This window comes from Heliangelus exortis, chromosome 15 (assembly GCF_036169615.1).
Source record: "Heliangelus exortis chromosome 15, bHelExo1.hap1, whole genome shotgun sequence".
Taxonomy (NCBI): domain Eukaryota; kingdom Metazoa; phylum Chordata; class Aves; order Apodiformes; family Trochilidae; genus Heliangelus; species Heliangelus exortis.
Window position 1 is genome coordinate 857,604 of NC_092436.1, and position 16,632 is coordinate 874,235.

Sequence of the window (16,632 nt, forward strand, 5' to 3'; positions counted from 1 at the left end):
TGAAGGCTCAGCCATGTGGAAAAGTACAAATTTAACTATTGTGATCCTAGAGGCCTTTCAGCCACAGTGAACTGACTAATCCCCAAAAAAATAAAAACCCCAACGCTGTGCTGGCCACCGAGTCTCATGTTGCAAACCACTCCCAGGAAAACATCTTGAATCATTAATGCTGAAAACCCTTCTAAAAACAAATTGTTGGACCTCTGACACACGCTGCTCTCCAACTGAATGAGTGACCTAATATGTTCCAAAATCCCATCCCTTCTCAACCCATTTAAGCTCTTGCACTGGAGGTCAGCCCCATCCAGCCCCACCAGAACTGGGCTGGAAGGAGATCAGGACTCACCATGCACACGTGCCCTTCTCCAAGGAATCCACCTGACATGGACACCTGCTCTCCAGGGACACACAGACACTTGAGCTTTCCTCCCTGTCATCTCCAGCTATTTTTATGTTCACAGCTCCTGCAGCCCAGCAGGAGCAGATCTGTTCAGCAAAGTGAAACAGCTCGTGCTGGGGACCTGGCACTGATGGATGTGACTTTGGGGGGGGGGACTTTGGAGCAGCTCCAGCCTGGCCCTTGGTTTTAGGGTTGCAAAGCATCAGCAGCCCCTTTGGAGCACATCCTGAGCCCCTGGAGCTTCCCAGCCCATGTCCCACCAGGAGTGAGGCATGGACCAACCTGACCAGGTACCGAAGGCTGCAGCTGAGACCCTACAGCCCCTTTTCCACCACTGAGACCCTACAGCCCCTTTTCCCCCACTCTTGCTTGTGGGGTTTTTTTTCTGCTGACCTCTTCAACCAGGAAACCTGATGACTTCAGGCACTGCAGCCACACCAGGGGTTTTTTTAAAATGTTTTTTCCCTTCCTCTTCCCCTCCCCTCCTCCCAGCAGTAGGCTCACACAAGGTGAGGCTGCACGCAGGTCTTGCTGCACTGACCCAAAAAGTTCTTGCCATGAGGTTTTTACTCTTGTCCCAGGGCCAAGCCCCCACGGTGCTCATTTATCTGCAGGCTCAGCTGATTTCAGCACACTGCAGCCACGGGCTGGCTCAAAAGCAAAGGTGCTTTCCATCCTTTATTTCATCCAAATCTCACTCGAACCAGCAAAGAACTCCTCATTGCTCAGCTCTGTGCACCCCTCCTCGGGCAGCAGGAGAGGAACTCATCTCCCAGGGGTGCTCAGGGGCTCAGAACTGCTGGTTTAGCACCTCAACACCCACTTCAGCCCTATTTACCCCCCCAGACAACAAGTCTCAGCCCTGGTGCACGTGGAGCACATGCAGAGCTGTCACCTCCACCAAGTCAGGGCTTGGGTTACAACTTCCAAAGTGCAGATGTGCTGGCAAAAGTCTTGCTTACTTGCAGGAAAGCCCCTCCTACTTCTACAGGGATTTAATCCCTTTCTCCCCCCCTCCCAGCCTGTCTCCTTATCAAGACATTTACAAAAGCCAACGCCGTTTTTCTATCTAAATTTCAGACAAACATTCACATGCTCCCTCCTTATTTGGGTTTTGAAAAACCCAGCTGTAATTCAAATAGTTTTGAAAAGTGCTAATAAAATAATAATTTTAACGATCCTGCGTGGCTAGTAAAACGACGTTCATTTATTAAAAAAAAAAAAAACAAAAAACCCAAACAACTGAATTGATCCAAGTCTTACAAAATGAGGTCCCTCCATTTCTCATCACCCTTACTGGGTAAGACATGGCTCTAATAAATTGCACTGTCAGTGCCTCATTACGGGCAGGCAGCTGTGCACAGCCCTGTTAATTATTTCAGATTAAACTATTAATGGTTTCCCAGCCAGGAGACAGCCCTGGCTCTGCTCAGGGGTGGGAGCTGACACCCCCAGACTTTTTCCCATCTTTGCTCCGAGTTCGGGAAGCGCAGAAGCAGCCACTTTGCAGCTGAGCAGCTCTGGTGACACGTGGACTTCTGGTCCCTGCCAGTACCCCCAAAGCTGTGCTACAACCCGTGCTTCACCCTTCACATCCTTTGAGCTCAGCATCCACTACCCACACAATAATTCAGCACCAATTATACCTCTCCACCATCCCTTACACCAGAAAATAACACCGCCCGTTCCAAAGATGGGTGTTCTCACCCCAAAGTGTGCTTAATGTTGGTGCTCCTTGGCAGGCCTTGCCAGCACCATTCCTGAGCTGCCCTTTAAGAAGGTTTCCAAGGATTTGGTGTGTTTTGGGCTTAACCTGCTGTTTCTTTCTGGCACAACTCTGGAAGCAACCGCGCTGCTGTTAATTCAGACGGGTCCTTTTTCCAGCCCTCTCTCCATCCAAGCTTTCCAGCAGTCACTCCCAGCCCAAGCAGGGGTGGGGAATCAACACCAACTGGAGAAACACACAATGGAGAAACACTCCTCACTCCAAAGGAGCTGGAGACCCAGTTGTGCCACCGGAGGGGACATCCCAGGGGAGCACTGGTCCCGTTTCCTGGGGGTGCCGGCGGACACCTGCTCGCTTCATGTTCACTTTCAGGGAAACGAAGGTGAAAGGGAGTAAATCCATGTTGGGTGTTAAATTAGATTACACCCGGGTTGCCTGGATACTGTATAATCACTGGCATGACCAAACATAATTTAATACCCAGTAATTGGTAGCCAAGCTTCAGTGCAGAGAGAGCGAGCAGAAACAGTAAATATTTCTTTGTGCGCTGGCTTGCAATCAGCACCCTGTGGCAGAGGAGAAATGCAGCCTGGGCTGCTGGGGCTGGGGGAGCCCTGTGCTCCCCCTGCTATTTTACAGGCATTAATGATTTTAGATTTCTTCAGTCTGGTCAAAAGCTGGTATTTATTTTCATGGCAACCCCAGTACAGAACTCCCCGGTGACCTGCGCGGCAGCCCCCGCGCCACGGAGCTGAGGGAGACAAACAGTGTAGAGACCTGAGGGCTGCAAACTGGGACCAGTGGGACCATTCCCCCCAGTGGGACCATACTGGGGGACACGGTTTTACTGGTGCCTCCTGTCACCTCGATGAACACCCAGCTCCAACCCTGCTGCCCCAGAGACCACCCAGCTCCATGGGCAGCGACGGCTTCTCCAGGGGATGCCTCATGGGCACCTGGCTCTGCTCCCCACAGAGCTGCAGATTTCTGTGCCTGGGATCACTTCCTGTGCCTGGGATCATTTTCTGTGCCTGGGATCACTTCCTGTGCCTGGGATGATTTCCTGTGCCTGGGATCACTTTCTGTATGCATTTTATACCAAGACCCATGGATTTTAAGGCTCAGCCAGAGAGCGCTTGCTATTAGTTCAAATATCTTCCCCAATGCAGGGAGAAATCTCAGAGAAAACAAACATCCGAGAGGGAACAAAGGCAAAGTCTGGAGTGTTTCTATTTCCATGCCTGGGACAAACCTTGGAGAACAAAGTGGTTGTTATAGCTGGCCTAACAAGACCTTGTAGGCAGGAAAATAACGCCGCTAATTCATACTGCTACAGGTACAAACACACTTCATGTCTGCCACTGCCATTAGAGCTCCTACTCGACGTGAAAAGCCAATCATGCAGAGGAGCAGCAATGCCCCAAAATTACTTGGGCTGTTCTGGGTAGTTTGTTACAAATTAAACACTCACATTTGACTCGGGACACGAGGGGAAGATAAAAGGCAGGGAGGATGGGGCCAGCACGCCAGGCACCGCTGGATCCATCACCCATTTGGGGTGTGAAGAGCTGCACTGGTTCCCCCCGAGTCCTCCCAAAGCAAATCCTGACCTGGGGATTTGCTGCTGGGCTGCACTCACCCCAAACCCTGCAGCCAGTGCCCCCTGCTCCCCCCTTTCCCACCCCTTTGATCCAGCGGGCGGCTGGGAGCACACACAATTGGAGGCATTTATCAGATCGAACCTAACGAGTTCTGGGAAATGTTCCTGGGTGCATTCAAGTCATCCCTGCACATTATGGAGTTTAATTGGGCTGTGGCTGATGAGGGTGTAGGTGGAGAGCTGGGTGAGGGCTGGAGAGACACAAGGCACGAGCATCCCTGCCACACCTGGGACCCAAAACCAGAGGAGCCCAACACTGAGCTTTGTCCAAAGGAAACTTGGGTCAGGAAAGAAGCAGCTCGAGTTTAAAAAATAAGACTAATAACAATAATCACCAAAAATATTTCGAGTTACTCAAAGGAGACTTCTAAAAAAAATCAAAGCTTCCCTCCAGCAACAGCTGCGACAGAGACTGGAAGCAGCGTCCCAGTAAACACCCAGTGCCACCCATCGCCCACAGCAGAAGAACCAAAAAGGCTGCAGCACATTAGAAAGAAATTCCACCTGCTGGTAACTGAATCGGTCCCTTGGGCACTGGGGAAATCCCTCTGAAAAGGCACCCGTGCACAGGAGGAGGTGACAGGGAGATGGGGACAGCTGGGGAGGAGCAGGGCCGGGAGCAGGGCAGGACAAGACCACGCACAGCCCAACCTCTGCCGAGACTCAGCAGCACAAGAGCCAAGTCCTGAAGAATGCAGATGGAGGCCAGAGGATGCAAAAAGGAGAACAGACCACCAGGGAAACACAAAACCTCCCAGCAAAGACAAGAAGAAACTTTCTGAACGCAGCAGACAAAACCTTCCGACGCGACGCCGAGAGGCAAAAGGGTTTTTGGGAAGCAGCCCCACTGCTTCCCCCAGCTCAGCTGGGACAAGACACGCCTGCCCTGTTCCTGGGCTGTTTGACTTGCTCCAACAAGACTCCCTCTTTTTCTCCCGGGTGAATCTGGCCACAGCTGGATGCTTGGGTTCACTCCCGGGGAAAAAAATAATCGGGCTCGTATCGCGCCGAGCAGAGGCAGAGGCCAAGGCTGTATCACTGAGCCCCATCAGAGCAAATACCAGACCTGCTGGGACCTGCAGAGAAAACACACTTGGGGCTGCCAGGCTCCTCTGATCTTCCCAGACCACACCACCTGGAATTCCACAGCCAGCATCCCTGGCTCTGGCTGGGAATAGTGGAGATCCTGAACCTGCTTGCCTGCCCTCAGCCGGCGCCTGCCCCGGTGCCACCCCGGGGAAAGCCACAGGGACAGCCAGGAGCTGGTGTTCAAATGTCACTGTGGTTCCACCTGCACGGAGGGAGAGTCAGGCACAAGGGGATTTCACCCTCAAACAGCCCCCAGGGACAGAGCTCAAGGGTTTTGCCAGGGCTGCAGCTGCTGTACCCTGTGCCACCATCACCCCTGCTTAGGACTGTCACCCTTCTCCAGCCCAGGGGACAGCACGAGCTGTGACACTGGGCACAGCCCAGAGGGGCAAGAAAGGAGCAGGAGGTCCTTGGTGTGCACCTGAACATTCACCTAAGTGCATCAGCCACGGGGCAGAGTGACAGAACTTTTTTTGTCTCCTTTTTCTTCCACCCCAGAGGTATTTTGGAGCACATTCGCTTCACAAATGCAAGGCCAGTGCCCTTCCCTCCAAAACATTCCTAAAGAAAATGGTTGAAATGGAAAGAAAGGGAATACAGAAATAAGCAGAATAAATTCAAGTCATGGCTAACAGCAGTGAGTAAAATGCTTGTCCTGTCTTAGCCACTGGAAAGAGGTTTTGCCCAAGGACTGGAAAAAACACAGGTGCCAACTCACCCCACGATGCCCTTCCTATTTTTCACAGCAGTAGGCAACAAGAAAACCGCAAAACTTCCCCAAAACTGCGTTAGAAGAGTGCAATAACTATTTAATTTAATAAAACAACAGCCTGCTAAGCCCAGGCTCAGGGTGAGCACCACGGCCAGACCCTCCTCCCACCTCCTTCCGCAGGGGGAGCGAGACCGAGGCAGCAGGAGCCAAGAAATGAGATTTGACTGAAATCTATAAAATTGAACCTGGTTTAGTACTGGGCCTGCTCAGCATAAAAAGCAATCCTGAGAAGCTCTCATTAAATTGTCGACGTCCCACTCTGGCTGCAGGGATGGAGGAGACACCACCAGGGAGAGATGCCAGCTATTTATTGGAAATCTTTTGCTCACTGTAGATCCAATCTGTTTCTGTACAACAGTTCCAGTTTCACTGTGATAAACAATTAAAAAGAATCCAGATAATTACGTGCTCTCGACAGCCTCTATCCAAAAACCTCAAGCTCACACACAAGCCCACCAGAATTCATGCCTGAGTCAGGCAAAGCACCAGGTGCTTCTCCCAGCCATCCCAGGAGCTTGCAGAGATGCTCAGCCACAAAAAGTCCCCAGCACAGGCTGCTAAACACTTGCCAGCCCTGGTGATGTCAGCTGTAGCCAAATTTGAGACACTCCTTATCACATCTAGAGAGATGACTCTTCTGGGTGATGAAGATACAAGAGCTGAGAAGCAGCTGATAAGAGAGAGAGGAGGCAGCTCTGAAGTGCTTCCCTCTCCAGCTGAAAACCAGGAAGCCTCTGGAAAATAAAAAAGGACCTTTTGGAGAAGAACAAGCTACCAGAAAATGCACAGAGCTACTCGATTGACAATCCAGGTTGAGAAGGTTAAAAGTTCAGCTGCAGAAGTAGAACAAAACCTTTTGCTAATGACAGGAAGCCAAGCCCAAAAAAACACAGCAAACACCTACAGGGTTTTGTTCGTGGTTGCTTTTTTTTTTCTTTTCTCTTTAAATTCTGCAGAATCTCATATGAAAAACAAAACCAGAGGAATAAGAGCCTCATGCTCCACACATCATACCTGCTAAGCTCAAAAGTGGCCTTAGCTCTGCTGAGAGCATCACCAGCTCCTGGAACAGGTTCTGCACCACCAAGGCTTTGACATCTCCAGCTCCAAAGCACAAATGGTTCCCCAGAACCCACTGCCCCTTGAGCAGGGGCTTCAGCCAAGGAAAAAATCTCCCTTACATTCCTTGAGCAGAGAAAATACCAGGGGAAGAAGGGAACATGTTCACAGCATCATCATGAGCCCAGCTGCTAATTGCAAAAGCAGCTCAGGACTCTGCTGCTGCTGCTGTGCCTCTGGGGCAACGTGCTCCAGAGCCAGGTAGGAGGAAGGAGCTGAGCTACTGACACATTCTCAGTGACCCAGAGGATTGTTCTGTGGCAGCAGGAGAAAAATGGACGTGGGCCATTGACAAAGACCATCTGAGAGACAAGGGATGGGGAGGTCTGAGCCACCAGGACCAAGTGCTGCCCCTGCCCTAGGAGGATCTGAAGGGGCACAGGAGCTCTGCAGGATGCAGACAGCTCAGGGCAGGCTCCCACCTCTGCAAAGCTCCCTGGCTGCAAAAAATGCCCCCCTAACAAGCTATCCTAAAGGTAAAATTACCTTCCAGAGCCTAAAGCAAAAGCAGGGAGCTGGGACAGCAAATAGGGCTGGGAAGGGGTGTGAGTGAGGGGGGAGAGAGGGGGCTTGTGGACCCCCTGTGGCCTCTGTCTTCCCACAGAGCTCCAGGTGGTTCCAGTTAAACTCTGTAATTCAATTATCCAGGCCAGACAAGCCTGCTAGGGTTTCAAATGCATCTGCACAGCCAGCTCTCATCCTCTGCCTTCTCCCCAACGTGAAACACAGCCCAGAACGTGGACAGAACCCCAGCCCAGGGAGGGGGGGTCTCAGAGGACCTTGTGCTGGGAGCAAGGACAGGTCCCTGGCATGAAGCTGTTCCCTTCCCCTGCACCCACCCTGCCCAGGGTGCCCTTTCCTCCCCCCCAGGGACAGGAAAAGAAGCAGCCCCCTGTCTACACTGCCTAACCCTGCCAAAGCATGGCAAGGAAAGGGATTTTTTTTAATTGATCTGAGTGAGTTTGGCTCCAGGCAGGGAGAGGATGGTTTAAAATAGTTGCTCGGGTCACTATTTTCAAATCCCAAAAAGATGGGGCTTGTTTTGGTTTGTTTTAGCAGGATAAGGATAACCCTAAGCTCTCCTGCTCCTCCTCCTCCTCCTGCCTGGGGGGGTCTGGGCAGGGACCCAACCCCTCCACCCACACCCCCAGGGGAAGGACCACCAGGTGGGGATGGGTGCTGCACCCAGACCCCCATGGCAACCTCTTGGTCTTTCCCTCAAAGCACATAAAGAAAAGAAAAAGCACAGAAAAGAGCAAAACCTGGGACAGAGAAGCTCCAGGCAGGATTGTCCCAGCTCCTGGCAAGGCAGAGCCTACAGGGAGTCCCCTCTTCCGTAAGGAGCACCAGATCCTATGGATCACTTGAGCTCACAGGGATTTTCCAGGGTCCCAGAGTTGTTGTGGTCCGAAAGGATTAGAACGGGCACCAAAGTGACCCAAAAAAGAGCTTTTCTGAAGCATGGTGAGCAGGAGGATGGCCACATCTTTTCCTTTAGCAGCCAAACCCGTTGAGGAGCGTGCAAGAGGAGTGCATCTCAGAGGCTTCAGAGGCTGGTGGAAATTTCCAGAATGTCCTGGACAAGAATGGCTTACTGGAAGTAATACATAAATCAAGCAAATGAATAGTTAGCAGAGAGCAGCATAAACAGCTGCTGCAGGGATGAAATCAGACCTGCCCTGCCAAGAGCCCTCAGCCTCCTCACTGCCTCTGCCTTTCAGGGGGAAAAAGGGGAAAAGAAGCCAAGGGAAAACCCCTTTCTGGGGAAGCAGCCACCCCCAAGTCCTTCTACAAGGAGTTCCCCAAGGCAGGGAGCAACCACAGTGAGTGACAGCCCCAGGGACCTGACCCTGGGTGAGCAGCACAGCCTGGGGCTGCCAGAGAAGGGGAGCAGGTGCCAGGTTGTGTTTTTAGGCAGAAGACCCAGAAGATGCTCATCTCCTCTCCTCTCACCTCCTCCTTCCCCAGCAATCCCTCCTCCAGCAGAAAGCCCTCGGAGTGCCCCATCCTGCAGCCCTGTGGGGCCAGGGCTGATGGCAGAGCCCATGGAAACCATCCCCCTGCTGAGAAGTGGAAAACAAAAAATTGGTGCTGGAGACAGCAATAGGTTCAGTTAACAACACCTGAACTAGACACCACCACCAGAGGGGAGAGAAACCCACCAGGCAATTACTCACTGCTGGGCAGGCTGTGGCCAGGGAACCATCTGAGATCTTTCAGGTCCCTTCCAACCCCTGCCATTCTCTGGTTCTAGGATGATGAATCCTGCTAAATACACATAACATGCTTTTCTTCTGGAATTGTTTTGAGCCTTTGCCAGGAGAGGAGTGGAGAGGCAGGCAGGGGTTGCCCTGCTCCTCTCCCGGGAACACGGGGAGCAGCAGGGATGCTCAGAGCCCTGTGGGAGGGGACACAGCACAGAGAGCCTGGGTCTCACTGCCACAGGAGCAAAGCAAAGCTCAGGGTGTCAAATTATGTCCATGCAAAAAAAAAAAACAAAAAAAACCAAAAAAACCAACCAAAAAAAACCCATTAAAAAATCTGAAATTCTTGGCAGATAATCAGAGCTAAACCCTCCTCCTGCTCTGCACTACACCACACCAGGGTATTTGCTGCCTAATGAGAGGGAAGGCTAAAAGAGAAGTAAAAGGCAGGATGATATCACACAGCTCCACTAACAAAACTGGCAAATTTCTGGCAGCAGCCCCTCTCTGCCAGCAGCCCCATCAGCACAGCCCCCTGCGAGCTCAGCAGCCCCGCGCGTGCCTCTGCTTTGAGCAGCCTCAACTTATCTGGCAGGGGGAAAAAAAAAAATAAAATTAGTTTCATCAGAGCTGCCACATGCTATTGATAAAAAAAGCATCTGAACCTACGGTGCAGCCGTTCTCAGGGATGGGTGCTGGGCCAAAAGGAGATATCTGCAGCAAAAAAAAACAAAACCCCAGAAGCATGCAAGCTGGAGCCTGTTGCTAGGAGATGTGGTGTGGGGCAGCCTGCAGCACCCAAGGTGCTCTCAGCACCCAGGAGGCATTGTTCTCCTCCTTCCCCAAGCAGAAATTGGTGGGGAAATAAAATGCCAGACTAAAGAGAAAAGGCTGGAGGTGGTGTGAGGAGTCCTGAGCTCCCCCAGCCAGCTGGCCACGTCTCCAGGCATCAGCTCTTCATTTAGCTTTTTAAAAAGTGCCATTTCTTCTTTTCAAAGCAGGGGATGAGGAGCACTCTCAGCAACCATCCCCTGCAAACATTAACACTGCAAGAGAGAACAGACTGTGTGAAATACTCTGCTAACTAAAACAGCTCCAAAAAACCAGGAGGAGACAAATGCAGGGCTTGCTTTAGAGTTGTGTGAAAGAGCTGGGCTGTTCTGGCTGGGGGATGGAGAACCCAGATGATTTTTTTTAGGATGCCCAAAGCCTCCTTAACTTCAGCTGCTGCCTCCTCACCCATGGGGCTCCAGGGCTCACTGGGATGCTCTGGACTGGGGGTGTTGAGGCTTTCCTGCAGAAATCCCTTTGGGAAAACATCAGAACAAAGGGAGCTCCTTCCCTTCGGGAACAGCAAATCCCAGCTGGGTTTATCACAGGGCTCCTGACACATGTCCAGGTCCCAAGGAAGAAAATGAAAGGTTTCACCTCTCCATGGGTTGGAGAACCACAGAGTAATGGGAAGTTTCACTGGCACCAGGGTGTGCAGAGCAGAGGAGGAAATGTGCAGGGCTGTGTTCCCAGCAGAGCAGCAGGGACAGGGATTGCTCAGGCTCTGGATTTCACAGGGGGGAATTGCCTGGACACCTGAACACCAGGAAGCACAAAGAGGCCAAGAGATACAGCAAGAGGCAGAAACCAACTTCATTTTCTGTTTATAGACCCCTCTCCTTCCCCCCTGCCCGTGCCTGTCCCTGGGATCTGTCCTCCCCTCTCCTCCTCTTAGGGTGGTTCTGTTGCTGACATTAACACAGCCCCACACCAGGTGCCTTTTCAGTAAGCAGCAGCCAGCACACAAACCAAAAAACTAACCAGATGTAAGACAGCATGAGACAGACTCCTTCTCTGTTTGACTGTCACAGACTGACTTCTGCTTTTGGTGATCTTCACTCCGTGAGAAACATCCTTTAGCTCATCTGATAAAAATGCAAATCTTGATTGTTCATACATTGCTTAAAATTAAAAAAAAAACAACATAAACCAACCCAAACCAAAAAAAACCCAGCACAAAAACAGAAAGGGATGAGGTAACCTCCTCTGAGAAGTGCAGCCCAGTTTGGCAGGGCCAGGATGGGGCCCTTTGGGTTCTGCCCACACCAGTTCTGGACACCCAGGATGGGGCAGCTCAGCAGAACCCCCCTGCCCTTCTCTGAGATAATTTTTTTCCCATTCAATAACCACTCTGAGCTGTTCCTCTTCCTAACATAGCACCCACCCTCACTGTTCGTGGTTTTTTTTAGTTCCTTTCCTCCTAAAGCAGCACAAACCCATTGTGGTACCTGCCTCCCCCTCCACATCCCTCACTCAGCCACTGCTGGGGTTCCCTTGGAAAGAAAAGCCCTGAAGTGGTTATGAGATTCCTTGCACATCTTTGGCTGGTGGGAGGACCTGGGACTGCCTGGCCCTCAGCTTGAGCCTTCTCTAAATGCAGAAGGTTTGGAAACCAAGCTCCAAACCAGCTCCAAACCAGATCTTTGGTTCTTAAAATCCTTGCTGGGCACTCTACAGAAACCCCTGTCCTAAGAAAGCAGCTGGAGTTATTTTTAAGCCTATTTCAAGCATCACCCAGGATTTTTCCTCTTGCACAGACAACTTCTGGTTTGCCCAGTCCTTCTTTGAACCAGTTCCATTGATGAACTGGTTCCCCAATTCCCAAGTCCTGCCCCATCCCCTCCTGCTCACGCCACACAAAGAGGGAGGGGAGGCTCAACCTTGAGGCTGGCGCAAGCACCTGATGATGCTTTCACTTTTTAAACACTAATCAAAGGTTTCCATGGCAACCTGCAGGAGCAGGAAGGGGATGGGAAATTATAGGTCAGCTCTACCACCAAAAGCAAAAGAAAATTATTCAATTCCTTTGGCCTCGCAAAGTTTCAAGGTGATCTGGAAGTATTGATTAAGCAGCTTGCATCAAGGCAGAAAATATGCTCCAGAGTGGCCCTCTTTGTAGCAAAAACAAACCAAACCAAACCAAACAACAACAAAAAAAGAGCTTTTAGTCCTTTGGCAGAAGGCTTGAGCTGAAGCCCAGAGAGGAGCTTAACCTGTGCTCTGCCTTCTGGAGAGCTCAGCCCCAGGAGCACACCACGAAAATGCAAGGTTACCTTCCCAGCAGTGTTTGGGCTGCTCCTGCCACCACGGGGCCAGCCCAAGGTGGCACAGGCAGGGACAGCAGGGACATGGGTCAGGGGGACAGTCCCCTCCTTCCCTTCCCTCCCAGCCCACCCCCTCTGTCCCTCCTCAATTCACTCACCCACAGGTTTCCAGTTACTCCCCAGCCCGCTGTGACTCAACACCACACACACACACACAAGGAAACTTTTCTGCCACTATTGACTTTCAGAGGAAGTGGAAAAAGGAGAGAAAAACACATCAGTCATAAACATACTTTGCCAAGTGGTTCATGAGCAAGTGCAGCATCTGCCTGTTTTTCTCCGGGAGCCGATGGACGAGGCTGTGGATCTCTGACACCCTCGACTCCTGGTTCTCCAGCTCTGTGTTGGGAAGAACAGATGATTTATCCCTGCACCAGGGGGTTATCAGGGAAAGAGGCACACAGGCCTGAACACCAACACCAACAGCCATCCCGGGGACCCAAGGCTCCCTCTGCCTCCACCCAGGCAGGCTGTGGATGCTCTCCATGGCACCATTCTACCAACTCCAAGCAGTTGTTTCCAAAAGGAAGGAACCAAGGGCTGGAACAGTGACCTGAGAGCAGACAGCAGCCTGGTGGGAAGCCAGCTGTGATCAGGGAAGGGGCTGCCTGCAACCAGCATTCCTCTGGCTTCAGCAACAGGAACACAAACACCTTCCCAAACGGTGTCAGGATGTGCCCAGCACAGCACCCAGCCTCTGGTCCTCAGCAGGCTGCTTGGGTGCCCCAACAGGATACAAATGAGCCAGCACTGAGATGTCCAGGGGCCACAGAGCCCTCCTGACCCCCTGGTCCCTGTAACCTCCTCTCCTACAAAGCACCTCCCCAGGCAGCCAAAGGAAGGCAGCACAGACACAGATCCCATCAAAGCACCATAGGTGGTGCTGGGACAACAGGGGCTTGGCAGAGGGTGGGCACAAGAAGGATCAGAGCAGTCCTGTCACCAGCCAGCTGCCTGCTCCCCCTGCACCTCCTTTCCATCCCTTTTTAAGTCCCAAACATCACCGTGCCCTTGCTCTCTCCATTCTCCTCCTGCTTTTCAGGACTGGAGATGCAGGGGGTGGGGGGGAGCAGCAGGGCAGAGGTTATGCTGAGTTCCTTGCAAATTGCCCTCCTCTTTCAGAGGGGTGCTGTAAACAGCAACAAACTCACTTGCTGCTTTGATGAAGCTCCTTTGAAACTGGTACATCATGAGTGGCCCTGGGAGCATTCTGCAAGATAAAAAGGTAATAACATGCACAACACACATCCCAGGAACACAATCCACAGAAAGCAAGCTTTGCCCTTACCATAAATCCAGCTCCATTTTTAAAAGTGCAGAACTAAGCAAGAGGAATTAATGCCCCCCACCAGGAGGAAGAAGATCTGTTGAAGTACCTTTGATTTTTTTCTTCCTCCCTTTTCTGCACCACACTAAAATCATTTTTGATTTCAGCGTGCCTTCAGCTTCAGTACATTAGCAAGCCCGTGACTTCCAAGCAAGTTGAAAAATAAATTAAAAAGAGAAGCAAGCCTACTCATAAGAGCCACAGTTCCCACTGAATTCCCATCCTCCCCTCCCATTTCCATATCCCTGCACCAGGACATCTTTGTGCTGCCAACATCCTCCGTGGCTCTGCAAACAGTTTAAACTCTGGAGCAAAGGTTGGCAATCGTGCAAAACCCTGTAGTATTCTGTGATTTTCTAGGCTGAGATCCACCAAGCTAATTATACTCCTCACCTTAATTGGTTTTAGCCTCTCTCTCTCCCTCTATAAAACCCAGCACGGGACGGGCAAGAAGCCGCAGCCGTGACAGGTAGGAGCACGTTGTGGGTGAGGAGGTGCTGGGTGCTGCCAGCAATCCAACCCCTTGGGGAGATAACCCACCGTGATAAGGGCATCAACTTGCACCCAGAAATTATGAAGACAACAAAGCTCCACACCCAGCTCTGAACAGCCCTGGCAGCAGCACCGGGCTCCCCTCTGCCACCGCTCCCCAGCTGGAAGTGCGGAAGCTTTCAGGATGCAAGGCTGGGCTTTTCCAGTCTCTGTGCATGATACACACATCTCTCAGAGCTCACAAGGTATTCCTGCACAAACGGGCTGGAGGGCCAAGGGAAAAGGCAGAATAAATTCTCAGTTTCTCCTTTCTTTCTATGCAAGTGCTGCTGTTAAGGACCTGCAGGACGAGGCAGTAACGCCCCAGATGATCACCAAATGCACCCCGGTGCTCTGCCTTACCTCAGGTAGGTTTTCAGGGCACTGGTAATGGTCTTTATCTCCCACTCTGCACAGATCTCTGTCTCTGTTTCTGTGGCTGTTTTGGGATCTAAGGAAAAAGACAAAAAAAAAAAGAGGAGAAAGTGAACCAAAGCATGGACACCCCAGCTGTGTGGGAAGATCATCACCTCCCATTTGGGTCGCTGCTCCCCAGCCTGGTGACCACGAGCTGATCCCCAACAGACACCTCTGGAGGGAAGCAGAGCTCCTGACATGAGAGGGGCCACACTCACTGCCATGGGATGAGAAAAAATAAAGAAAAACACTGATCATGAGCAACGAGATGGGCAGCTGGGCCCAAAGTGTGACACTACAGAGGGCACAGGGGTGTTCAGTGACAGCAGTGACAAAGCAGGGCACGAGCATGACCTGGACCCAGACAAGTGAATACTCAGAGTAGAGCACATTTTTCTCCAACTCCTCCGGGGCCTTCCCTTCCTTCCTGCATGTTTTCTCCTCCTCTCTTTCCTTTTACAAATTCCTTTAAAGAAATCCAGAAAGGGCGCAGCTGTTCTGGACGCTGCGAGTAGGAGGCTCTGGACTGGCAGCTCCTTCCTTCCCCGGGCAGATCCTGCCTGCAGGAATCTCCAGCTTCCTGCAGACCTGCTCTTTGCCTCCTCCTTGGATGCTGCTGCACCAGGGCTCTTTGCTAACTCAGTCCTGGCATCTCTCAGCTGCTCCAGACCCAAAGGAACCACAGGTCCCAAAGGACCTGGAACCACAACAGGGATCCTGCTCCTCTCAAATCCCTGGGAAAGCCCTCTGGAGACCATGGGAGATGTGGCTGTGGGTCCTTCCAGTGACATGGAGGTGACAAGTGTCCCTGGAGAGCTGGAGCAGGCAGAGGCAAGGCCAAGTGCAGCTGCTGCTGCCATCTGGTCCCAGGGCTCCAGCTCGGGGGGTATTTGCTTTTTCATGGCCATGTCTCGTGTGCTCTTGAATTATGAAGCAGAAGGTAAGCAGAGGGTAATTCTAGAACTAATTAAAAGAATGCACTGAATAAGAGTTAGGCTTTCCCTTAGGGCAAAGGGTTTATTTTAATTAGGAAAAAAACCAAAACAAAACAAAACCAGATCAGAAACAAAAAAAAAAACAAAAAAAAAAAAAAACCCAAACCAAAACATCAAGAGGAGCACTTGAAAGCGTGTACAAAATGTATATTCACCCAGAGACCACGTGTGTCCCACAGAGAAACACCAGCCTTCCTCAGCACTGCCCAGGCAGCTTCCTGCTGCCTTTTTCAGGGAGGGAATAGCAATAGAGATTCAGGGGAAGCTTGGCATAGTAAAAAAAATCCAAAAAGAAAGGAAAAAAAACAACAAACCACCCCTTTTAAGACCCCCCCGATGAATGGCAAGGCTGAACAAGCAACTCAAGACTGAATGGCTTCTCAGAAGTCCCAGAGTCCATGGGCACAATCCATGGAATTCTCCCATCAGGCTCATGAAAAAGCTGGGAGCAGGCAACCAGCTCCCCTTGACCTTCAGAAAAAGTTCCCCTGGTGGGTTCCTGATGCAGCATCTGTCTCCCCAGGCTGCAGCTGGAAGAGCTCCAGCTCTAAATCAAGAAGAAATTAGAAAGAGCTTTTTTTTTTTTGCTTTTTTTTTTTTTTTTTTTTTTTTTTATGGCAAAGTTTACACATAAATTAGAGAAATTTGGGGGTGCCAAATTGAGGTGAGGAATCAGTTCTGCTGGTCCCACTGCTGCCCTGTGCCCACCCCCTTCCACAACCACCTCTCCCCTGGCAGCTCCAACTGATCAAAATTTACCCATTTGCTGGGTTTTGTCCCCATTTGGATGGTGAGGGTGCAGGAAGGGGAGCAGCAGCTTGTTCTGCCAGGGCTGAGCTGCCTCCCACGAGCCCTGGGGAGGCTGCCCCCCCTTTTTCACCCCACTTTGCAGACAATCTGTTCAGCCTCAGCATCAGCCCCACCTGCCCAGGACCCTGTGGGTGCCCACAGGAAGGTTCTGCTCCAACCTCCAGCAGAGCTGTGCCAAAAGCCTCCCCCCTCACCACCACCAGCCACCCCGCAGGGAAACTTGAGCTTTTTGCCATTTAAACTCAGTGTCAATCACTAATGCTGCCCACATTCATTACTAAATATAAGGGAAAGCTGAAGTTGGAAGCACCATTTGGCACCTCCCTTCAGGGGGGTCAGACGGGAGCAGGAGCGGTGCCGCTCGGGGAAGGACACAGCCCCAGGGCAGCCTGGAAGAGAAGGGGATCCAAAACCCTTTCCAAAACAT

General features: G+C 51.4%; 1 protein-coding gene across 5 annotated transcripts in view; it reads right to left on the minus strand.

Moving 5' to 3' along the window:
• ARHGAP26 (Rho GTPase activating protein 26) overlaps positions 1–16,632 on the minus strand; it is a 99,510-nt gene that overhangs the window by 35,709 nt on the left and 47,169 nt on the right. For all 5 annotated transcript variants that reach the window (XR_011728961.1, XR_011728963.1, XR_011728962.1 and 2 more), the window contains exons 15-17: positions 14,347–14,434; positions 13,277–13,335; positions 12,359–12,464 (exon numbers count right to left, since the gene is read on the minus strand). Coding sequence is in view for 2 of the 5 variants with exons in the window: in XM_071759346.1 (XP_071615447.1) it covers positions 12,359–12,464; positions 13,277–13,335; positions 14,347–14,434 (253 nt within the window). In the remaining 3 variants the exon portion in view is untranslated. The remainder of the gene's footprint in view (positions 1–12,358; positions 12,465–13,276; positions 13,336–14,346; positions 14,435–16,632) is intronic.